Genomic DNA, 25561 nt, shown 5'->3' with positions numbered 1-25561 from the left:
AAACAGGTAGAGGAGCCAGGCTAGATGACCTGAATTCAATCCTTGGGCCCACAACTTGTCTTGGAGACAGATGAATAGATCTACACACACACACACACACACACATACACACAGATACTAAAATATTTTAAAAATATTGAAACAATATTATTTTATGACAAACAAGCTTAGAATTTGTACTGAAGTTATGTGCTTTGATTAAGGGCACTGGAGACTTCTGTGACTTGTTACTGATAAAACATGAGAGACTCGGCTCTGCCAGGAGCACTGCTAGCAGTGAAGTCCAATTATTGCTTGCTCTACAAGCTCATATTTACAATTAAAAGATTGTATTGCTTTTGTTTGCCAGAGAAAATTAAGAATAGTTGCTGAAATGAAAATCGTATCTGCCAAGTTATACAGAAATCTGTGTATTTATTTGATTATTATCTTTTAAATATGGCAAATAGTTAAAATAGATCTAAGTGCATCAGTCATGATGCTAACACATTCCAGACCCTTCCCCTGTTTGAGATAAGGTTTTACCAAGTAGCCCTTATTAGCCTCAACACAACTATATAAACCTGTAGAACCCTGAGTGCTGGGATTATAAGCCCGAGCAACCATGCCCAGCAAAACTGAGACATTCTTGGGCTTGATGTTATTTTTTATTTTGTGTGTGGGAGAGGGCATGCACATATGTGGAGGCCAGAGGACAGCAGGTCCCAGGGACTGAATCAGATCATCCGTCTTAGTGGCGAGCAGCTTGACCTGGTGATCCAGCTCGCTGGGCAGACAGTGCATATTTAGCAGTTGTACTAATTGCTTTCTGTTGTTCTGATAAAACATCACGACTCAAAGCATCTTCTGGAAGAAAGAGCTTGTTTTGGCTTACGGTTCCAGGGGGACAAGACTCCATCACGGTGAGGCTATGTACTCTCAAGGCCCACCTCCGGGGCATACTTCCCCCAGCAAGGTTTTGTTGCCTAAACTTTCCTAAATATCACTGACTGGGGATCAAGTATTCAAAAGCCAGAGCCTATGGGGACATTTGTCATTCAAACTACCGCAGTCGTTCTTAATCTATTCATCTGCCCGCAAAAACATTTTATGATCAGCTTTAGAATGCTTGCAAATTAGACGTAATCAAAATTATCTTGAATATTTGAAATACATTTTTTTTTGGTAAATTTAACTTCAGCAACCAGAAGAGAGCTCTTTGTGCCCGTTGTTCGTCATTGAATTCCCTTAGAGGTACACAGTCTCCTAACTGTTTTCTTCCCTCACGTTGCTATGACAACAAACCGTATCCTGGGCAACCTGAACAGCAACATGCATCACTCACAGCTTTGGAAGCTGGGAAGTTAAAGAGCAGGATGCCAACGTGATTCGGCCATGGTAGGGGCTCTTTCCCTTGCTTGCCATAATGGATTTCTTGCTATACCCTCACTGGTAGAGGGATGATGCACCTTAAAAGAAGAGTCACCCCACATAGGGTCTAAATCTAATTCCGCTCGAAGGCCCTACCTCCAAGTACCATCACCTTGTTGGAATATCAACAGATTGATTTCAGAGCGACACAAGCATGCACCCCATAATACTTGACTAGGGTTGGCATGACAATGCACCACAGATTAAGAAATTCAAACAACATAAATTTATTATATTGTAATTATAGAATCTGGAGGTCTAGAATTAACGGATCCTTAGAGATGGTTGCTAAGGAAGGCTACAGGGGACAATCTGTTCCACACCAATTTCGTTTTACATTAGTGTTCCTTAACTCTGATGCAACACTCCAGTCTCTGCCCTCAGAACCACCGAGAGTTCCCCTTGTAGTTACCTCGGGGTAGAAGCTCATTGTAGTCTATTACGATCTTGTCTCAACATCTACGACTCCTTCCAAATAATCACATTGTACGAATTGGGGCTAAGACTTCACTATATGGATAGGTAGGGTGCGTCATTAAATCCAGATAACCCTCTTAAACTTTATCAGCTATAAAATTAAGAGAGGTGTGTAGAACAGATGGTTGATCTACATTGTCAGTCTGCTTGAGTTTAGAATCACCTAGGAGACACTCTTCTGAGTTTGTCGATGGGAAAGTCTTAACTGGGAAGAGATGCACCCCAATGTAGGTGACACCACTCCATGGGATGGACTAATTAAGAAGGGAAAAAGGAGAAACGCTCTGAGGACCAGCCTTCATCCCTTGGCGTTCTGACGGAGCAGCTGCCTCAGGCTCCTGTCATGAGAGCTGGAGCTGCTCTTTGCCAGCACGTGTTCCTCTCCGCAATGGCCGAAATCCCTAACCGGTGAGCGCAGAAATTTCTGTAAGTTGTTTCTTTCAAATATTTTGTCACAGCCACGAGAAAAATAGCAAAAGCCATTATCTCCCCGAGGTGAGAAGTACTGGCAACGTCAGCAAATTCCTACAGCTCGTGTAAAGCGTTCGTTTGCAAGAAGGAACTGAGTCCTGTGCGTCACGGGAGAGCAAAGCTGCTAAAATTAACCATTGTTCAGTTTCCCCGGATGACGAACTTAGGCTGAAAGGGCAGTTTAGAAGCTAGTTATTTTTTTTTTTGTTTGTTTGTTTTTTTTTTGTTTTTTTTTTTTTTTTTTTTTTTTGTTTTTGTTTTTCGAGATAGGGTTTCTCTGTGGCTTTGGAGCCTGTCCTGGAACTAGCTCTATAGACCAGGCTGGTCTCTAACTCACAGAGATCCGCCTACCTCTGCCTCCCGAGTGCTGGGATTAAAGGCGTGCGCCTTTTGCACAAAACTCCTTTCACTACAAAGCCTTAATTAAACGTTGCTACTTAATTTTTATGTCCCACTCAGAGCATCCATATGATTTCCCAGGAAGGAAACGAACCGCTAACCTTTCGGAGCTGCGACCATTGCACGCGGTAGCTGCTTCGTTCTGAATGCCCTTTAGTTCTCTGACTCTGCCTGTAGCTGCCAGCTAATGGGGACTCCGGTGAGATCAAAAGCCAGGGGAACGCTGGTATTTTTGGATACTCATTTACACTCCAGAGAAATTCAGAGCTCTGAGTTTTATCCGTTCACAGGGGAACAATCTGGCAGCCACACAAGCACATTTTTCTTTTTCTTTATTTTTTTATGGTTTATTGAGCTAAATATTTGTCTCCGTTCCCCACCCTTTCCCTCCCTTCCCCTTCTACCCTCTCCCATGGTCCCCATGCTCCCAATTTACTCAGGTGATCTTGTCTTTTTCTACTTCCCATGTAGATTAGATCTTAGGGCTCTCTTTGTTGTCTAGGTTCTCTGGGATTGTGAATTTCTTCTTCTCTACTCTGAATATTATTTTTTTCTTATTTTACTTTAGAGTTTTCAAGTGTGTTATTACATTATTACTATGGGATTTCTCCTATTTTTAGTGTAGGTGCTTAGTGCTATGGACTTGCCTTCATTGCGTCTCATGAGTTTGGTACACTGTATTTTCATTTGCATTCAGTTCTAAAGAGTTTTTAATTTTCTTGTTAGTTTCCCTCTGAACCTAATTTTCATAGTGGTGAGTTGTTCAGTTTCCATGAGCTTGTATGTTTTCTGTTGTTGTATTTAATATAAAGCTTTAATCCACGGTGTTTAATGACCACCTCGCCTGATTAGTTTTGGATTGAAGTCTGTTTTGTCAGTTGAATGGCTACACCTGCTTGCTTCTGGGGTCCATTTGCTTGGAATACCATTTTTTTCATTCTTTTACCCTGATGTAATCCTTGCTAGAATAAAGTTCTATGGCGGACAGAGTCACAGAGAGCTGGAGATGGGATGGAAGGAAAAACTGGAAAGAGTTCCCAAGAAGAACTAGCGGGTCCCTGGTCTGCACCGACAGAATGAGTTCCTAGAGGAGGGGTTGGATGGGGAGGAGGGGCTCCTGTGAGCGTCTGCAGCAGGACCACATCTGCCAAGACCAAAGTGAAGGACAAGAAGTCGTGTATTATAATTAATTTAAGTACACAGGAAGGGTGCAGTATCATTAATTCAAGTTTGCAAATGATTTTTGTTTACTTATGACCTCATTCTTCTGAAGCTGTTGAAAGTTAGAACTAGACTGGGATTTGACTAGACCATGCCTTGGGTGCTCCTGTCATTGGTGATAGATGGTGCTGAAGGGTTCAGCTGTAGAGGGACTTCCAAAACCCCATGCTGCTACTGAAAATGTCACAACTCTTTTTGAAATATTGGGTATTTTGAATGTTTGCATGGGTCTAGAGAGGTAACTCAATAGTCAAGAGGACTTGCTGACCAGCCATGAGAACTAGGTTTGATCCCCACACTCATGCCAGGTGGCCCACAGATGTCTGTAAAACTCCAGCTTCAAGGGACTCACTCAAGCCCTCTTCTAGCCTCTGAAGGTACCTACACACACACACACACACACACACACACACACACACACACACGATCACTCTCTCTCACACACACAGTTAAATAAATACTTTTTTTAAGAAGTGTGTATATCAGTTGGGAGTAGTAGCACATGCCTTTAATCCCAGTACTTGGGAAGCAAAAGCAGGTGGGTTTCTGGGTTCAAGACCACGTTGATCTACACAGAGAGTTCCAGGATAGCCAGGACAACCATGCCTCATAAGTGAAAATAATTTTAAAAAATCGTATGTACTGAAAAATGCATTTTCATGCTTACAGAAACATCAACGTTTGCAATGTAGGGAGAGATATATCAATAGTTTTCTAAAATATACAGAATATATGATTTTGAAAGATTAAGTAATATTTTTTTTTCATGACTCACTCTGAAGAATTTTGATTTTAGCAAAGAGAAGAGAATGTAGTGAAGACGGTGCTCACCCTTAACTCTGGCACCCCAGAGAGTGAGGCAGGTGGATAGAGTTAGGGGGCAGCCTGAACTATAAAGTCAAACATTGTCTTGGTGTTTCTAATTTTCTTTTACAGAGGTGCTAGGATGGGGCGAGGAGAAGATACCAGAACAACTAGATAGTGACAAGTAAGATTTCAATCCATCCCTTAAGGGACTAAAGCCCTCTTCTAGCCTCTGAAGGTACCTACACATACACTTACACACTGGACGAACAAGACCAGACCAGACAACCTGTGCTTAGAAGAAGTTCTGTGTGTGCAGAACTTGCAAACCAACTCGTTACAAAGAGTAAGAGCTCAGGACACTCTGTCCTGAATGACTCAAACCTTTATCTTCAGTTGGCCGAGTTAGCTATGACAGGATCAATGAAGTCACAGATCACAAGACTGATGAGGGACTTCAACCTCTTGGGCAAACACCATTCATACCATAAGCAAACAAATACAGCTCTCTAAAACAAATATTAGTTTCCATAAACCAAATGATTTCCTGGGTCACCAATACCCAGAACATAGTTAATGAAACTCGCTGCTAATCCGTATGCCCAGAATACACAATTTGAACATCAGGAGGGAGCCGCTCTCCCAGCCCTGGTGGAGTTCAGTAAAGTAAGTAACTAAATAAGGGTCACGCCTTCCTCGTCCTGCTCCCGCAGCTCCTAGCGGTGACTCTCCCAGCCGCTGCCTGCTCAGAACCAAAGTCCCAGCACTTTCAGTTTCCCTTTGGAATCCTTTGCCTAATGAGGTTTTAGCTTGAATTTAATCCAAGCTGAACTCAAGTGCCCATGATTTAAAATTCCTTTGCTTTTATTTGCTGCGAATTAATTAAGCTGTTGTTTGTGTGTGCGTTTTTTTTTCTTTTTTAAACCGAAGGTCAGTCTTCATATGGATTATATATGTGTATGTGTGTGTGTAGTATGTATGTATGTATGTATGTATGTGCGTGCTTCCTGTGAGGCAAAGTCTCATCCTGAGACTGGAGCTTGATTTTTGACAAGGTTGGGGGCCAGCAAGCCACTATGACTCAGTTGTTTCTATCCTCCAGAGTTCTTGGTTTTTGGGTACCTACAAGACCATTCCTAGCCTGCTAAGTCAGTGCTGGAGTCTGAACTCAAGTCATGTTCGTAGTAAGCAGTCTCGACCACTTAGCTGTCTCTCTAGCTCCTGATACTTTTTGAGACAAAGTCTTGCCTGACACAGCCCAGGCTGACCTTGAGTTTGTGGTGATCCTCCTGCCTCAACCACTGGAATGAATGCTGGGATTACGTGTGTAATATCCAGCCATCCCAGCGAAATTACAAAAAAAAAAAAATCTTTAAAATATTTTAACTTAAAAAACTCTTTTTCAGTGTGTTTAAAAAATAAAGCAAGGCACAGTAAAGGTTAATTTATTACCATTTATTTGTGCAAACAATGCTTTATGTATTGGAGGACTCCAAACCAGCAATAGATCTTTGCTCCAACACAGGAAAGTAAAGGACAGAGATAAAGTGAAGATAACATTCAGCTGGTGGCAATTGTGCAGTTGGCTTGATTAGAAAGTCGAGTTGTGTGGCTGTAGGTATTTAATTCTTAAAAAGACCGGTACTTACTTAGCTAAAGTTAAATTTAGCTGGTTTTATTTGCTTGGACATTCTTGAAGGCCTGCTGTTTTTATTTAGTTAACTGTATTTGCTATTACCACTATTATTTTATTTTATTTTATTTTATTCCTGTCTTGTACATCAAACTCAGGGCCTTGGGCATGCTAGAAAAAAATGTTCTACCAGTGAGCTGTATTTCAGCCCTGAAGTCTTCCTGTTAAGATTTTTTTGTTATGTGTATGATGTATATATTTGCATGTGTGTGTGTGCATGTTCCATGACACTTATGGAAGACAAAGGGTAACTCCTGGGATCAGCCCTTCTGTTCTACGTTGTTTATTACTGTTTCTGGCTGTGGATGTTGGTCTGCCTGGCCTGGGGGTTCTGGGATCCTGCAATCTCTGCCGTCCATCCTGCTGTATGAGCACTGAGATTACAGATGTGTGCTTCCATGCCTGGCTTTCATCTGGTTTCTGAGGATTGAAAAGCGACAAATGTTTCATATTTAACCCTTGAGCCACCACCCCAATGTAGCACGATTAATAAAAACCCAGAGACAGATACTGGGGTTCAACCTGAAGATCAGAAAAGCAACCCAGCCAGCCACTGTCATTACCTCTATCTCAGTCCAAAATGGCGATCCTGCCTCCAGGAATCTCAGAATGAGACTGTGTGTGAGAGCTGTCTTCTTCTGTTTTATATTCCTCTCTAGGGCTGGGTTTAAAGGCGAGCACCACTACCGCCTCTGTTTCTATGACAACTAGTGTGGCTATTGGGAATAAAGATGTGTTTCTGTAAGATTGACCAGGGTGGCTGTTTTACTCTCTGATCTTCAGGCAAGCTTTATTTATTAAAGTACAAATGAAATATCACTATATTACAACCCATAAGATTTTCTTTTAAAAATTTTAAAAGATTTTGCCAGGCAGTGGTGGTGCAACCTTTAATCCCAGCACTCGAGAAGCAGAAGCAGGCAGATCTCTGTGAGTTTGAGGCCAACCTGGCCTATGGAGATAGTTCCAGGACAGTCAGGGATACACAGAGAAACTCTTTCTCGGAAAAAAAAAATTAAAGATTTTTCTTTGTTTACACTGTGATCCACACCCAGGTCCCCAGCAAAATCAACAAGTGATTTAATTGCTGAGTTTTAAATTACTATCTCCAGGCCAAAAGATTTATTTATTTATTTATTTATTTATTTATTAAAGATTTCTGTCTCTTCCCCGCCACCGCCTCCCATTTCCCTCCCCCTCCCCCCATCAAGTCCCCCTCCCTCGTCAGCCCAAAGAGCAATCAGGGTTCCCTGCCCTGCGGGAAGTCCAAGGACCACCCACCTCCACCCAGGTCTACTAAGGTGAGCATCCAAACTGCCTAGGCTCCCACAAAGCCAGTACATGCAGTAGGATCAAATAAAAGATTGTTTTTTTTTTAAAGAAGGGCCTTATAGCTGTGGTTGGCCTAAGAGTTGCTCTGTTGACCAGGCTGGTCTAGTGCTCACAGAGATCTGCCTGATTCTATGTCCTGAGTACTGGGATTAAAGGTTCACGCCACTATTCCTGGCTCCTCCATCCTCTTTTGAAACTATTTATGTTCTGAGAGTGGGCCGTGTTTGTGTGCAGCTTTCAGGGATTGGTTCTTTTTTCCACCTTGCTGAGATGGGTCGTGCATTTTCTTTTTCTACATGGACTCTGGGATTGAACTTGAGTTGTCAGGCTTGCATGGCTAAGGTAAAGGTGATCTATCACACTGGTCCAGGTCTCTAATTTACTTTTATAAGTATCTGTCAAGAGGATAAAAATAATGTGTTCAAGTAGAAACTATTAGTCCACATTCCTTACTTGGCTATTATGTTGGACAACTCAGATGAATTACCTGAATTTCTAAAAGCAGAAATAGAAAGTGAGTTATCTAAATTATGTTGTGTTTATGAGAAACCAGATCACTGGTTTTTGGAAACATTCATGTAGCATTCAAGCCTGTTACTTGAGATACAGATTGAAGGATTTGGTTCTCAGAACCAGCACTGCATTGTATCTGACGTGGGATGTCTTTCAGTGTATACGTTGCTTTTATTGGTTGATGAATAAAGCTGTTTTGGTCAATGGCTTAGCAAAGTAAAGCCAGGCAGGAAATCCGAACAGAAATATAAAGAGAATAGGCAGAGTCAAGGAGACGCTATGTAGCTGACAAAGGAGAAACATGCCAGAACATTACCAGTAAGCCACAGTATCATGACGATGCATAGATTAATAGATACGTGTTAGTTTAAGATGTATGAGATAGCTAGGAATATGCCTGAGTCATTGGCCAAACAGTGTTGTAATTAATATAATTTCTGTGTGATTATTCGGGTCTGGGTGGCTGGGAAAAAGAAACACAGTCTCCAACTACATGTGTCAACCCCAAACTTTCCTCTTGGCGTTCCTTACTGCTTACGCTTTCGTTGTCTGTTCCTATGTACAAGGGAAGGATAATCGCTTCCAGGAGAAAACCAAGATGCTGACAGGGGCTCCGACTCTGACCTCTGCAGCACCTCGCACTGCAATAGAGGTGACGCCGAGCTCTAAGTCATTTTGTGAGCAGGCTTGTCAGGGAAGTTTGGGGAGCTCTCACAGCTAAAGGCTGCCTGCTTCTCTTAGACGTTTCATATTCTCACACGAGTTCTCTGTAATCTTCCTGTATGCACATAATTTTCACATTTTCAGTTTAATCTGCAGTGGCTTCCACTGCATGCCTTCATGACTTACAGATTTGTCCCTGTTAGAGTTACTCTTTTGTTTCAGCAGAGTGTCCAGACTAGAATATTATTTCATGTCTAAAACAAGCACAGTGCACAACTGTAACAAATTCTGAAGTGAGTTTACTTCTGAATTTTTTATTATGTCCAGAGATTGTTTTTTTTTATTTTTTTTTCAGAGATTGTTTTTTAATACAAGGGAGAGAATTAAGCCTTTTTATTCCTTTTTTATTATTGTTTGTTTTTTGTTTTTTATTGTTGTTTGTTTTTAATTATAGATGGACGCCACCACAAAAGCCTAAAATGGAATTCTGAAAATTCTTCAGGTAACTGAAGGAGAAAGGAGGAAAGGAGAGATGCAGGAATAGAAGCAGAGGAGACAGCAACGGAAAATGTAAGTTTTCAGATGTAAATCCACAGTTTGCAATCATAGAGATTTTAATTTATCTTCTCCACTTACCCAAATACCTGTGCTTTAGGTTTTTACTTATTTCTGTTTTGATCAAATGCAGAGACGGCAGAGCAATGGACAACTAGAGCAGAGACATTGAGAGTCACTGCATTTGATTCCTCACATGCAGCATCATGCTGCATTGAAATTGTGTCTCTGTGTGTGGGTGTGTGTGTGCACACGTGTGTGCACGTGGAGTCCAGAGGTTGGAGTTGGATGTGTTTCTGCCTTCCCCCGTACTTTCTGAGGTAGTGAGTCCCACTAAACTTGCAGCTCACGTTGTCTAGACTGGCTCGCTAGCTACCCCAAGGCATATGCCTGTCTCCATGACTCCCATATCCCTCCTACGCTGGGGTCACTGTGTTTGCTGCCACACCTGCCTTTTAAGGTGGGCTTCGGGGATCAGATCTCAGGTCCTCATGCTTATGGGGGGGCCGCCTTACCAACTGAGCTGATGTTATCTCCCTATGATCTGCAGAGGGGTTTGATCTTTGTAATGCAGGTGTACTCTGCTCCTCCACCTCAGCTCTGATTTGAATACACATGTACAAACCATCTATCCTCCACTCAAGTTCCTCCCTGCTCTTATCTAGATTTTTCTTTGCAATACATTGCAAATATTCATCAAAGAGTCACTGTATTTTATTTATTTTTCTTCTTTTTTATTTTATTTATTTGTTTATTTATTCCTTTATTTTGAGATAGGGCTTCTTTGTGTAGACCTGATTGTCATGGAATGGACATGCAATGAGGCTGGCCTCGAACTCACAGAGATCCACCTACCTCTGCCTCCCGAGTTCTGGGCTTAAAGGTATGCGTCACCTCTGCCGGGCAAGTCACAAGTCACTGCATTTTAAAACCTCCTCTTGTGAGGGATGGTTGAACACTGAACACAAGGAATAGTGGTAATAATAGTAATAGTAATAGTAATAGTAATAAACCTGAATATAGTATCTTCTTGTTCAATAAGAATTAAAACGTTGAGAAAAAACATCTTTGGAAGGTGTCCCCACACGCTTGATGACGAGTGCACAGCAGCTATTTCCACAGCACAGGCTGAGTCACAGCCTCAGGACACCGACAGCCACCACCTGACATCAGCTGAGAGCTGCAGAAAGATGCCAGGTCACCTTGTTCCCAGAGACATTTTTTGTGTTGTCCCTGTCTTTCTCCTTCACTCTGTCCTTTGGTTTTCAATCATCCTTCCAGGAAGTGAAATATGCCACCTCCCCAGACCCTTACTTGTTCCGGTGCCTGAGCCTCTCTCTGTTCTAATTGTCTGTTGCTCTTCTGGCTCTTTTGGGATGTGTCCAAGATGGGGTGACATCTGAGACCCTGTTTTCAAGCCAATCACACCTCAGAATCCAGAGTCAGTAACTGACTGGGATGTCGGGAGTGGATGCTGGCAGCCTGCATTTTGAGCTGGCTTCCAGGTGATTTTGTTGCTGCCTGTCTGGACCATCCTTAGCAAGCCTACAGAATCTCTGTGCCAAAGGAAGAGAATGCTGAGGAGGGGACTAGGATGCACTCAAGGGCTTTTACCTCTTCCCTGTTCCTCTTAAGATTGTTTTAGAGACAGTCACATGGTACAGGAGGGGCTGACCTAGAATACACAGCATCTGTGTGACTGGCAAGACCTCTTATAATCCCATCCCTGATTCCCTTGGCTGAAGCTAAGGGCTTCATGAGGTCTGCCAAAGCTTAGATCTTGGAGACCACTGAGCCCACAGAGCAGAGCCTCCAGTAAGACCCAGGACTTGTTGGAGAAAGCCAACCTGAGGCCTGCCCAGGCTGAGCCGGACTCGCAGTCCCCCAGGTGGCTCTGGATGAGGCCTGAGGGGTGGCAATGCAGGCTGCTTTCTAGGCATCGCAGTCACTGTTTAAGAATGGATCTTCTCTAGGCCCTTATTTTACAATCAAGCAATGTAAATACCAGTGTTAAGTGACTTACTCATTAGCTAAACAGCTAATTAGTGGGCCGGCTTCTAGCTCAAGGCAAGCACATTCAGGTTCATCTTTCTCCATCACACACAAGCAGCAAACACCCGTAAGAAACGCTAACCACTGAAGCAACAGCAAGTTGTGTTTTCTTTTATTTGGACAGGCTGTTCAGTCCATATGAAATATGAATGCCCTTTCAGAGAAGGAAACAGTATTTTCTTTCTTCCTTTCCTTCCCTTTTCCCTTGTCTTCCCTTCCCCTTTCCTCTCTTCCCTTCTCTTCTGTCCTCCCTTACCGTCCTTTCTTCCCTGTCTCCCCTGGCCTCTCATCCCCTCTCCTTAGGTAGTTGTATCCTGGAGGTCTGACTGCTCTGGAACTCACCATATATGCCAGCCTGGTGATCCTTCTTGCCTCAGCCATCTGAGTGTCAAAATGACAGGCACAAACCACTAGGCTTGGCTGTTTGTTTAATGACAAGTATGAAGGCAAGTACATGCTCCAAAGTTATCACTGAAAACCAGTCTTATACTTCTCAATTATTAGTAAAAAATAATAATCTCAGTGGGATATGGGAGGCTGAAATGGGAGAATTGAAAGCTCGAAGCCAGCCTGAGCAGCTAAGAGAAGGACTGTCTCAAAATACAAGTGTCAACTGGGGAGATGGCTTATGAATTACGGGCTCTTGTGGCCAAGTCCCATGGCCCGAGTTTGATCCCATGGACCTGCACAGTAAATGAAGAGAACCCACTCCCACAAGTTGTCCCATGACCTTCACACATACTCATGTGTATACACACATACACATAGGAATCATGTGCCCCCTCCCCATAATTAAATAAATGTAATAAAAGTGTAAGTGAAAAGGAGTCGGGCTATGTAGAGCAGCTGCCTGGAGTAAGCAGTCTTTGGGTTCAATTCCTAGCACTGACAGCATTCATTCCTGTTCATGAACTCGTGCTGAAGGAGTTGGCTGTGATGCCTGGTAGAGCCATTCTGTTTCCTTAATCAGATACCAGAAATGAGCTGAACACAGAGAACAGCAAAACAAGGTATCAAGAAACCAAGGAAAACTGTTGGGTGTGGTGGCCCACACCTTTAATCCCAGCACTTGGGAGGCAGAGGCAAATGGATCTCTGTGAGTTTGAGGCCAGCCTGGTTTACAGAGCATGTTCCAGAACAGACCAGCCTGTTACAGAAAAACCCTGTCTTGAAAAACACACAAAAACATCACCACAGGCTCTATGATGTGACTACCTTTAATCTCACATCCTTCTCATGTATGTGGAGAGGAAGGAAGATAATAGAGATTTCTGTAAATTGATGGTGGTCTGGGAGAAACCAGGAACTTTCTTCCTTGCCTTTTCCCCCCTCCCTTAAAGAACTGTCCTCTAAAAATATCAGATTCTAGGGCAAGATGGCTCAGTGGGTACACCTGCATCAAGCCTGTGACCTAATTCAATCCCTGGGGCCCACATCTGTGAAAGGAGAGCGCTGAGTTTGCTGCCAAGTCGGCCTTTGACTTCTATATGAGTAGGATGAGGATGTGTGCGCAGGCACATGCACATGCAAGCATACACACACATACACACACACACGCACACACACACGCACAATGTAATAAAAGAAGATTATCACAGGAATGGAGTTAAAAGCACTGGGTCCTCTTCCAGAAGACTGACTGGGGTTCAATTCAAGTACCCACAGTGTGATACACACTGCCCATGATTCCACTTGTCCTCTGTTGGCACCATATACATGCTATGTATAGCTATATATGCAGGTGAAACACACATACACATACAAAACCCAAGGGACACCACACTTTCTTCTCACCTGCAAGGCAGTTATTATGCTTGGTTTTAAGGTCAACTGGCCACATTAGAATCACCCGAGTAGGAAACTTGCTGGAAGAACAGTCCTGATTGATGGAGAAGCCCCTCCCCAATTGTGGGTGGCACCTTCTGACAGGAGCCCAGACTTAAAAAGGCTGCTGAGCTGATGTGTGCCATCATTGCTGCTGATTGGTTTGCTTACAGACCAGCGTTTCTCCAGGGAATTCTGGAGTCCCAGCACAGGGAAAGGCAGACTAAGTGACCATGGGCAAGCACCCCTCAGTGACAGACAGCTATTTTGGAACCATTCCAACTTCTAACGACCCAGCCTCATGGCCAAATACTGGCTTCTCAACATCTCAGTTACTATTTAAAAACTTACTAAATTGTAATATCTCTGTATATTTTCATCCACTTAGTTCTGTCCCTCTGGAGGACCTTAGAAAACTAGCAGCGAATATACTGCCTGACCAAACAGGAGAAGAAAGGTTTTATGCCATTTAGAGGGGCACCCTCATTTTGTTTCAACTGTCTATGTAGCACTGTTGTCTTCTTGGACCTTCCCTTGCCCTGACAGCAAAAGCACTTTGTTTTTCAAGAGTAAAGGCTACAACGTTTCCGAAATGGTCAGACTTATTACAATGTTACCACTGAGAGCAGACTCCTCTGAGAACTAAAATCACCTGAGTATACATGAATACAAACATACCCCTTAACATACACACTTCTTTCAGCTCGCAGGAAAAGAAACAGACACAAGGACAATACAAGTAGCATGGAACTATATTGTCGAGGTTTATTTTGGGGTTAAGCCTATCAAACCTCTCAGGGTTCGGAGATTCACTATGGCAGGAGAAAACTTGCTAACTAGGTCTGAGGGAAACTACATTAGTTCACACAGTCTTTTAATCAGGCCTCGCTTATTCTTCCTGTGTCCTCTCCAAAGTTCTCTTCATGTCTCTTGCTCTTCTACCCACCCACACGTTTCCAGTTCATACAGTTAACAACCATGGAAACGGCTGAAACTGGCCAGGGGGAGCCTTGCAGCTTGGAGAGGACGTGGCTGTGAAGCTCCCCGGCAGATGTCAGGAGAATTAAGAATTCACACAAAGTTCTAAGAAGCTTTCGCGCACTAACTGACTTTTAAGGGAGACATCTATGATGAACAGTCATGGGGAACGCAGCAGCACCGCTGTGCTCTGAACATTTCGTTTCCATCCCCCGCAGAAGGGAACACAGCATTGGTAACCATAGCAACCCTAGGCTCTGGCTCCGGAGGAAGGCGAGGTGCTTGATTTGCATCAGCATGTAGCTGCCTGAATTAATAGGAATCTCTATGGAAACTGTTTCCATCTCCAGCAGGGTGCCTGCCAGCACCCAGGTGAGAATTAACGTCTCTGACGCTGCTTTGGTGACTCAAACCTATTTCCTGTATCTCTAGGGGTAAAGGCAGAAACAGTCAATTTCCTGGGCTATGATTTTAGGTTAATTGAAACCAAGGTGAAGGGTAAATACAGAATATTAATAGCTTGTTAGGTCAGAGCAAAAGGCCAGTAGATTACACCTTCCTGAATCAGCTGTTAGAGAATTGGGGGCACCCAGACCTGTTTATCAGTAGGCCATATTGTCTTTCAGCTCAGAGCCTCCTGCTTAGGGCTCCTTTGTCAGCGAGTCCTGTCAATAGTTGTGGAGGATTAGCTTTATGTAGATCTGACTAGGAGAACAAAGGTTTATCTGCGTGAATACTTTCGCACAGGGCTTCATGGTGTGGAAGGGTATACGGTTGCCAGTACAGAAGTCAGGCTTAATGAATGACGTATACACCGCTGGGGTATTCTGGAAGGGAGAAAGGACAGGATTTCACGCGATTTACACAGAACTGACAGCGACTATCCAGAAGACAGGCGTTCCTGAAGCTCTGCAATCGGCTTCTCCATCTGGAATGTATACGCACTCCCCGTGGATCTGTCTACTGGTCTTCAGCTGTACTTTTGCTATTCAGTCTTGTGGGCTCCAGCACTATATATTTAACAACTGTAGTAACTTCTGAGATGTTACTGGCAGTATACACACATATTGGGGTTAATTTCCATTTCACCATGAAGATGATCGAAAGACCAGACTAAGGTCTTCTCCCCCTCCCCCACTAAAGTATTTGGAATAGGGTCTTACACTGTAGTCCACGATAGCCTGAAGCTCATTGTGTGGCCCAAACTGTCCTTCAGCCCCTGAAATGCTGGGGTCATAGCTTTCTAGACACAGTAGGTCTCATAGATAAGAAATGTAACCATTTAATGTTTGGATAGGAAAAAATTATGACACCTGTGTTGTTAAGAAGGTAACAACAATGAAGGAATAAAAATCGTGTGTGTGTGGGGGGGAGGCTAGGAGCTGGCTGAACAGGCTAAAGTGCCTGCCAGGTTTTACACCCGAAGCCTGGGTTGGACGCTCTCACACACCCTGCTGGGTTCCGAAAGAAAATGGGCGCCATAGACAGTGGCACTACTAGGAGGTGTGGCCTTGTTGGAGGAAGTGTGCCACTGGGGGCAGGCTTTGGTCTCAGATGCTCTAGCTATACCCAGTGTGGCACTCTTTCTCCCTGCTAGATTCAGATGCAGAACTCTCAGCTCCTTCTTCGACACCACACCTGCCCAGATGAGGTAATGTACTAAACCCCTGATGACATGTTTTCTTTCTAAGAGCAGCTGTGGTCATGGCGTCTCCATCCCCACTACACCAATAAACGAAAAGAACTCTGAGCATAAAACACAGGGATTTTTAAAAAGCCATTTATTTAAAAAAACTGGTTTGTCAAATCACATCCACGAGCGGAAGAAACACAACTATTGAAATGGCCCTGTGATACAGACAGCAGTGGGGCATTCACACGGTACCTGAAAATACAGCTAAAAAAAGGGGTCACATGAGTATTGAGCTTCAGGTTCCTACCTGACCCCTTGGTGAATGGCTTTAATTAGCATACAGCGAGAGGTAGAGTCCCAAGTGTCTTAGCTGATGCCTCAGGGCTCCGTTTAAACAAAACAGAAATGAAAACCCCTTCCCCTCCTAGCTCCGAGCAGGGAGGCCTCGCTGCCTAACATTTATTTCCTTGGTAAAACAGAAGCCGAGTTTCCCTCCCCCAATGCTTCAGCAATCCCGTCCGCAAAGTGTGGAGTTAGGCAGTGTGCTTGAGACATTTAGTTTTCTTCACCTTCTGATTCGGATTCTAAGAGAGAAAGAAAGGGAATTTTTATTATCAGGCTCCCTTAAGTGAGGTTATGGATGAACTTCTAATGAGCAGCCAATGCTGTGGGCTGTAGTGATATTTTGTTGCAATCTAACTCAGAGAAGCAGAGTGGCCAGCTACTAGACAGACCTTTTAACTGGGCTGTCTCTAGGAATCTCCAGACTGCATCTGCTCTCCCGTCTCCTCCCACCTTACATCCCTTTCTGTCTCCTCCTCCCCAGTGCTGGGATTGAAGGTGTGTGCCACCACCTGTTCGTCTTTTAGACTGGGTCAATTTTGTGTAGCCCAGGGTGGCCTTGAACTCACAGAGGTCTGCCTGCCTCTGAGTGCTGGGATTAAAGGTGTGCGCCACCACCGCCCGGCTTCAGTGGAACTAATGACCCAGATCTCCACTCCGACCTTCAGGCAACCTTAATTGTTAGATTACAAACAAAATATCACTACAGTCGTCAGCCTGGGACATTTTTACCATGTATTCATTAGGCAAAGCCTAAGAGCAGATCAAACTTCCCAGTGAACTTTGGCCTTCTAACAATGCAAAGAGCCCACACTCATCACCGAGGAGCTTAACCTTTGATTCTAAGACAGGCTTTCACGCTGTGCTTCTGTCTCGAGCACGGCTCACTTGAAGGGGCTGAAACCCCACTAATCTCACCGTGTGTGGCTAAGCCCCACCATTTCATCCTTGCCATAGTCCACCAAGTGGATAAGCTGAGTTCCTTTTTTTTTTTTTAATTCTTTAAAAAATATGTATTACTTTGCCTTTAGATGTGGGCACATAAAGAATGTTAAGGAAAGCGAGGGGGAGGTGACCTGAAATACAGTGACCAAGCATCTGTCCAGTGACCCCCGGAGTTGTCAAATGAAGTCTACCTTCTTCTGCGTTTTGGAGCCACTCCACAAACTTCTTCATCTGGTCGAGAAAGACACTTTTGCCTTTGGCGGCGTGTGCTTCTTTATACCACTTGAGGATGGCTTCTTCGCTCAGAACGTCAGCTGCAGTCAGAAAGCAAGATTGCCAAGTTACAACAGGGATGGCATGCTTAAAAAAACTCAGTGTGGGGGCGGTTCTGGAGAGGTGGCAAGGGAGTTAGGAGCATTTTCTGGACATTCATGAGGACAAGGATTCAGATATCAGCATGGATCTGTGTCCAGAATATGCTTACAACGCTGGCTCCAAGGGTGTGTGTGTGTGTATGTGTACAGGAGGACTGCTGCCCAGCTCCAAGGGTCTGTGTGGGGGGACGGAATTGCTGCGGCTTGTTGAATCCTACAGTGCCAATGAGAAAACATGACCCTCTAGTTTGGGGTAAAACCTGACAGAGGACATTTGACTTCCTTCTCTCTCTCTCTCTCTCTCTCTCTCTCTCTCTCTCTCTCTCTCTCTCTCTGCTCATTTCTGAGTAGAACAGAATGTCCTCTTGGTGACAGTGATTGCAACCACATCCACAGGAGACAGTGCAAGCCACACAGGTCAGCACTGGGGCAAGGAAATCTTTTTAACAAATGGATCAGCAATTCCAATATTTTAGAAAACCATGCCCTTACAAGCTCTACCGCATCCTGCTTAAGGTGCAACCTCGTTTATGAGGCACAGACACCCGAGCCTAGGAGCTGGAAGCTGCTAGGAATAGCTCCGAATGCTAAACTCGTCAGCCCACACAGGGCCTGGTCTCATAAAACAAGGAACAACCAAATGGCTACTTGCTCTTCTAAAGCAGATTTCCCTTTTCTGTCTGTTAAGGAAAAATGGCAATTAGAAAAGATGAAGGCAGGGTGCATGATGATGCCAGCAAGCAAAGATGAGCTTCGGGGACAGGATGGACAGACAACCGACCTTCTACACCACACGCCATCATTCAGTTATTACATGCTAGAGTATAATAGTCCACGTCACAGTGCAGAACTTCCCCAGGGCCACAGGAAGAGAGACACAGCGGAAGTGTTAAGTGCCTTTTATCTAAAATTGTAAATGGTACACCATTAAGTTATCATGAATGGAGGACACTTAAGCGCTGGGAAATATGAAAATAACAGCCTATAAACTCTGCCAGAGGCCTAATGAATTAATTGTCTTTTGGGACTGTGTCCCCCTTAAAAGTCTATTCCCTTACATGTACTGATAAGTAGATGTAAAATTCATGCGTCATTCTAACAATATATTTGCAATTAAAAGTAATTTTGATTGATAAATATCACAGGAATTATTTAATATGATATCCATTTAAGACATCAGTACAACTTTCATAACAAAAGCATTTAGTTTTACTTTCTTTTAAAAACACTCAGGTATTTAGAAAGGGATCTTGGATTAAGCTGAAGAAATGGTGAGGGGGACACTGGAGAGATGGCCAAGTGGTTAAAAGCCCTGGCTGATCTTCCAGAGGACCCAGGTTCAATTCTCAGTACCCATGTGGCCGTTAGCAGTCACCTGTAACTCCAGTCCCAGGAGAACGACCTCTTCTGGCTTCCACGGGAACCACACACACATACGGTGTACAAAACATCCAGACACAACACCCAGGCATTTAAAATAAATAAACGGTGTGGCTGGTTTAGCAAACAGGTGTCACCTCCATCAGTCAGGTGGTTATGACTTCAGGAGGAGACTTGTTGCAATACAAGAATTTTCAAGAATACTAATTAGGGGTGCTAAGTTCCCTTGTCCCTGGTACACTTGAAGTGACTTAGATTTCAGTATTTTCCTAGCTCCTTTGATCACTCGTCCCCCAGGAATGCAAGAATTTTCAGCATAGATGGCTAGCCATATGTAGTTTTTGTCTTTCTGTCTCTCTCCCTCTCCACTACTTTTGTTATAAAAATAGGGTGGTTATAAGACACAACAAGTAGAAACTGGACCCTTTCCACACACTAACCAATGGGGATCACACCCGTGAGCAAGGCAGCCGATTTCACCCGCCACTCAGAGGCCCTGCTTGCACGCCTTTCCAGGCAGAGCGCATGCTGGTGTTGTCTCACCCCACAGAGGGCAAAGCATGTCAGTGACAGGGATGGAAATGACATCTAAAGTCCGGCAAAACCACATCAAATATATTGTCTGCTAAAATCACACAACAGTACAATAGAGAATTCTGAGATGGTAAGAACCCCATTTATAAGTCTTTAATCCCAGCACCCCTGAGGCAGAGGCAGGCAGATCTCTTGAGTTCAAGGCCAGCCTGGTCTATAGAGTGAGTTTCAAGATGGACAGGGCTACACAAAGAAACCCTCTCTGGAGAAACAAAAACAAAAATAAGAACAAACAAAAAGAACCCCATTTATTAGTGAATATTTGTTGAAAGATCAAATTTCTAGCTCTAGGGAGTAAAAAAAGAACTAAAGCCACTGCCTGGGACAGTTAGGCATACCTGGTTATCAAAAAGTTGAAGGGAAGCTGGAGAAATAGCTCAATGTATCTCTGCCCCTGCCCCTTAAGGTCCTTTTGGTACCTTAAAGGGGTAGCTCATGACCGCCTGTACTCCTCCATGGGAATCCAAAGTCTTTGGCCTTGGAGGGCATCAGCATACATACACTTCAGGTGTGGCACCTTTAATCCCAGAGCTAGGGACAGAAAGGCAGGCGATCTCTGTGAGCTCAGGGCTCCAAGCCTGGTACATGTAGTAAGGATCTTTCTGATAGAAGGTTTTACTCTCTAGCCCAGGCTGGCCTTGCCTCTTCCCGCCTTAGCCACCTTGTATAGCTGGAATTGCAGGCAAAAGACACCAGGTTTAGGTTTTAAAAAGAACTCCCGAGGAATGGAGAAAGGAAGGGATATTTTTATCCTATTATGGAAATGTGGAAGATGGGTTTGTGAAAATTACAAACTTATGGTGTTCCCTCGGGCTAGATAACATATTTTCCTTCCATCCTGCAACTTAGGAAGTGGGGAGCTCCTCTGTCTATGTAATTTCCAGCACTGAACAAAAGAGAGGCCAGATAGCATGGGTTCATTTCACAAACAATAGACAAACACAGAGGCAGAATAAAGAGGCTGAGAACTATTTAGTTTTCCAACATGTTATTTATACAATAAGGTCTAAAACTATGCCACCAGAAACTTAGAAAAAAAATCAGAATTATACACTGGGAGTGTCACATAGGGACACAGGTCAAAAAATAATTTCCCCTAAGAATGCTGGCAAGTATCTCCTGAGACGGGTGTTCACTTTTTTTCTAAAGGAAGAGAGAAAGAAAGAAGAAAGAAAGAAAGAAGAAAACTAGAATAAGAAACTGTTCTAGAAATATTTGTATAAGACACAGGGTTTAATGTATGAGGTTTCTGTAATGAGAAAATGAAGCCTGGTATGGTGGAAGCCATCTTTCCTCTCTCAGCACTTGGGAGGCAGAGCCAGGGGGAAATCTCTGTGAATTCAAAGCTAGCCTGGTCTTCACAGAAGTTTCCTGGACACTATGGATACTGGGGGACCTCACCCCTCAAAAGAAAAAAATAAAAGGCCTCTCAGAAACCAGAGGCATGGGACCCCCTGGAGGTGAAGTTAGAGGACAATCAGCTGTGAACTCATGATGTGCGCTAGGAACCAAACCCCGGCCCTCGGTAGGAAGCACCAACTGCAGATCCATCTCTCTGACACCTTAGGCTGTGGTTCAGCAAGTCCTGCAGGTGAGCGTCAAGCACTAAGCACGGATCCATCTCTCTGACACCTTGGCCTGCGGTTCAGCAAGTCCTCCAGGTGAGCGTCACATATCAGAGTCGGGCAGAGAGAACAACTTCACGCTCACTCTTCATCTAGGCTTTCCGGGCACAAAGAACATCTACATCCCCATAGAAACGAATGAGGCACATACCTCCTGCCGTACAAGTGAAACACCGATTACAAGTAAAAAATAAGCATGGTAACCTAGCAATGATCTTAATGGTGGTAGGAGCATCCATCCTCCAGGGGATGGTCTCAAGAGGAAACGTACAATATTTTACCCAAGAAAATAGGCTGTATGTATAATTAGGCTCATGGAAAATTAACAAATTACCTAAAAATAATAATTAACATCCGTCGGTAGAGCATGAGACTCTTAATCTCAGGGTCGTGGGTTCGGGCCCCACGTTGGGCGCCATTCTGTTGTAATAAGAGTGGCAGGGCTGCATCCCCAGCACCCCGGCTGCCTGGCTAGCTTATGCCCGAAATAACAACACACAAACTGTATTCATTTAAACACTGCTTGGCCCATTAGCTTTAGCCCTTACTGGCTAATTCTGATATCCTGATCAACCCATCTCTAATAATCTGTGTAGCTCTGGTCTTACCGGGAAAGATTCAGCATGTCTGACCTGGCAGCTTGCTTCATGGCGTCTGGCCCAAAGAGGGGAAGCATAGCGTCTCTGAGCTCACTTCCTCTTCCTCCCAGCATTCTGTTCTGTTTACTCCTCCCACCTATGTTTTAACCTATGAGGGCCAAGCAGTTTCTTTATTGCTTAACAATGAAATCAACAGATTGATATATGACACTCCCACATCATTTATCCCAGAAGAAGGCATCAGATCCCACATAGATGGTTGTGAGCTTCCATGTGGTTGCTGGGAACTGAACTCAGGACCTCTGGAGAGCAGCCTGTGCTCTTAACCACTGAGCCATTTCTCCAGCCCCGTAACAGAGGTTCTTATGGAGAAATTAACTATGATGCCTCTGATAGAAAACTTCGGAGACTGTTCAGTTATGGAGGCGGCGGTGGGTTGGGGGAGAAGACAGGGCACAGCGCTGGGTCAGAAAGCAAGTGAAACCCAGAAAGAGGGAACCCGCTTGTCCCTCAAGCTCTGTACTGTGTTAGGTGAGTCAGACGTGGCACTGGCGGGCAGAAGCGCTGCTGGGTAGGTGGACTGGCAGCAGAACCTGAACTTCTTTTTAAAAATCATTTTCTTCAACTGATAGTTTTGCCTACAGATGTGTATGCACAGCACATCCAGAGACCACATCAGAAGAGGCGGTCAGACCCCCTGAATTGCCATGGATGGTGGTGAGCCACCACGTGGGTGCTGAGAAATGAAGCCAGGCCCCCTGCATGAGCAACCAGTGCTCCCAACCACTGAGCCACCCTTCCAGCTCCCAGGGTTTTCCTTTTTAAATTAATTATTTGTGTATTGGTGTTTTGTCTGCATGTATGTCTGGGTGCCCTGTGCATGCAGTGTTGGAAGAAGCCAGGAAAGGGTGCTGGTTCCCAGGGACTTGGAGTCACAGACATGTGATAGCAACCACACGGGTGCTGGAATGGATTCTGGGTCCCCCGGAAGAACAGCCAGTGCTCTTGCCTGTTGAGTCTTCTCTCTAGCCTCTCAGGTTTGGTTTTAAGTGGGGCGTTCATTTGGCGAGCCCCAATTCCGATATCTTTGGACCACATCCAAATAGAACTAATGATAGATAATTTCAAATGAGATTTAGCAGTTAATGCAATTGTTTTAATTAAATTTTTTAAACAAATTATATTTAGATAATTTACTTATGCATGCTACAGTGAGCCGCATGTAGAGATCAAGGACAACTTGAGAAGAGTTGGTTCTCTCCTCCCACCATGTGGGTCCCAAGGATCTAACTCCAGCTGTCTGTCCCCTCTGGCACCGTTACCCACTGAACTGCTCTCCCGGCACAGTGACTATGTTTATACACACACACACACAAACACACACATATATATCTGAAATATTTCACTGTCCTAGTTAGGGTTTCTTGATGTGATACAACACTGACCATAGGAACTTGGGGAAGAAAGGGCTTATTTCAGCTTTCAATTTGTATTCTATCATCCGAGGAAGCCAGGGCAGGAACCCGGAGGTCACGTGCCGCTTACTGGCTTGCTCCTTATGGCTTACTCAGCCTGCTTCCTCACAGCCCACAGGACCACCACCCACAGTGAGCTGGACCTTCCCACAGGCCACACTGCTGGGGCATTATCTCAGCAGCGGTTCCCTTTTTCAAGGGACTCTCGCTGGGGTCAAGGTGACACAAAAGTAACCAACACAATCATTGTTCTGCAAACGTGAACCATCACCCCGTACACTTGTGAGATGTATTCGCATTAAGAGTCTGGATGGCCAATTAAAATTCACAGTGAAATACCACTAAGCATTTTAAAAATGCCTATCACTCAACCACGTAAAGACTTATAACAGAAAATGTCACGTTATTATCCTAAGTAGACAACTCTGGGGAGCAGGGGTGAGGGGTGCATCTGTACGTAAGCCTGGCTAAGCTCACTTAGGCGTGAAAGTGAAAGCGGGCTGGTAGGGATGAAAGAGATCGGGGAGTGGGGACACAGGTGTGGGCAACAGGATCGGGGAGAAGACGATCAAAAACGTCACATGTTTGATTGATACACGCTAGTGAAAACTAAGGAAAACATTTGGCTATTTTAAGAATAGAAAGGGAAAATAAACATTTAACTTATATTACTTTATATTAGTGATATCATACTGCTTATGCATGTAATAACCTCTAATGAGCCTTTTATAATGTTCACAGTGTATCTCCCAATTGCTCCTTCCCCCATATCAAAACTACATCATCTAGCCCTGAAGCAGCCCAGGATCACTTTTGTATGCTGTAGGTATGGAGACTGAGATCAGCGAGAGCTTTTAACTTTCATTTCCAGCGCCGGTTGTCATGGCAACCTAAACCTTATAAATACCATGAAAAGGCAGTAAATGTGAATCCTTAAAAATAGCCTTGCCTTGAGAAACACAGGAGAATGGCTGGGCCAAATGACGAAAACATCAAGCGAAAGGCTAACTATTCCAGTCATTAACAAGTCAGCCTTGTGGCACCGAAATGGGTCTGCACACGGTATATATAGCATTTTGGTAATCACTGTTATTAGAGCTAATTGTTACAATTCAGAAGCAGACTCGATTATCTTATGTAATTACATTCTTTCATGGTAGCCAAGAAACAAGCAGCTCGTGCTCGGTCTTCTGGCAGCTTTGACCAGTTAGAAACGCTTAGGTGCCTAACTAGCAAGGTTCATGACCCGGTGCTGACATAGGGCATGCCTTCTCTCTTCCTGTGACACGGTCACCCCCTAAATGTTCACCAGTTAGCATCTCTGGGGCTCCTCCCTAGTGACAGGCTGGCAATCCTGCCCTGCCCGGCTCTGCCTGCCCGGCACCGGCTCTGCTCTCGGAGCTTCTGCAGAGCACAGAGGCCAGTGACGAGGCACGACGGTACCTTTGTAGAAGAGAACCACGATCTTCTGGAAGGCCTTCATGAAGTGGATGTTGTCGTAGCAGTACTCCTGAACCTTCTGCAGCAGGACGAGCTCTGACTGGCCTTGGGAACTGAACACAGCCAGCAGGGGAGCGTATTGCTGGAACAGAGCAGAGGGCAAAAGGTGAGACCTGGAGGCCCGTTTCAGGGTTGTTAGGGTTGTATGCCAGTGGCCCTCACTAGATTATTGTCATTGTACCCACTAAAAAGAGACAAAATGAGGCTCCATTTGGATTCCAGGTGATGGCAGAACCCACTGTGTATGCTGGTGGGCATTGTGGAACTTGGAATCGCATCCTTGAGGATACAGTACAGCACACCTCTGCAGTCAGGACGGTGGGATTCCACTTCCTGAAGTCCCACACAAAGGGTCTCTTGCTGTTGTTCCTACACCCCCCAGTGTCTTTGGTTCTCCGCTGGTCTAGTTAGCCATCGCTTTCTCCCTCATCTCCCTTTCCTAGAAATCCCCATCACTGAGCTGGAACAGATGGTTCAGATCCTCTCCTCTCACCTCACAAACCCCGACGTCATCATCTACGGCCGCCTGGTTCACACTCTGACCCTGACTTCCTAACTGAATTGTACCTGCAAGACCTACGGTTTCCACTCACCTCAATGCATAGGCATGCTGATCTATGCCTGAAACACACAACCGACAATCAATTTACTTCTTTCATTCCAATGTCTATCCATGGTTTACTTAACAAAAGGCTTGGGTAT

The 25561-nt window shown here is 44.4% G+C and overlaps 1 protein-coding gene and 1 long non-coding RNA gene across 3 annotated transcripts in view; one reads left to right on the top strand and one right to left on the bottom strand.

Annotated features, from left to right (window-relative positions):
- Positions 1–9518: 9518 nt before the first annotated feature.
- Positions 9519–25560, top strand: LOC121452421. Its single transcript, XR_005974849.1, has 3 exons — positions 9519–9553; positions 15990–16043; positions 25303–25560. It is a non-coding gene; the product is annotated as an uncharacterized LOC121452421 (long non-coding RNA).
- The window catches only part of Bzw2 (basic leucine zipper and W2 domains 2), a 56393-nt gene continuing 46995 nt past the window's right edge, over positions 16164–25561 (bottom strand). For both annotated transcript variants that reach the window (XM_041658585.1, XM_041658584.1), the window contains exons 10-12: positions 24803–24941; positions 17504–17626; positions 16164–16609 (exon numbers count right to left, since the gene is read on the bottom strand). In XM_041658585.1, the coding sequence (XP_041514519.1) occupies positions 16581–16609; positions 17504–17626; positions 24803–24941 (291 nt within the window). In that variant the 3' untranslated portion in view covers positions 16164–16580. The remainder of the gene's footprint in view (positions 16610–17503; positions 17627–24802; positions 24942–25561) is intronic.

The sequence above is a fragment of the Microtus oregoni genome, unplaced genomic scaffold (genome assembly GCF_018167655.1).
Source record: "Microtus oregoni isolate MIOR12 unplaced genomic scaffold, Mior012 000009F_ref0000495, whole genome shotgun sequence".
NCBI classification, from domain to species: domain Eukaryota; kingdom Metazoa; phylum Chordata; class Mammalia; order Rodentia; family Cricetidae; genus Microtus; species Microtus oregoni.
This window is presented reverse-complemented; position numbering and strand designations above follow the sequence as displayed.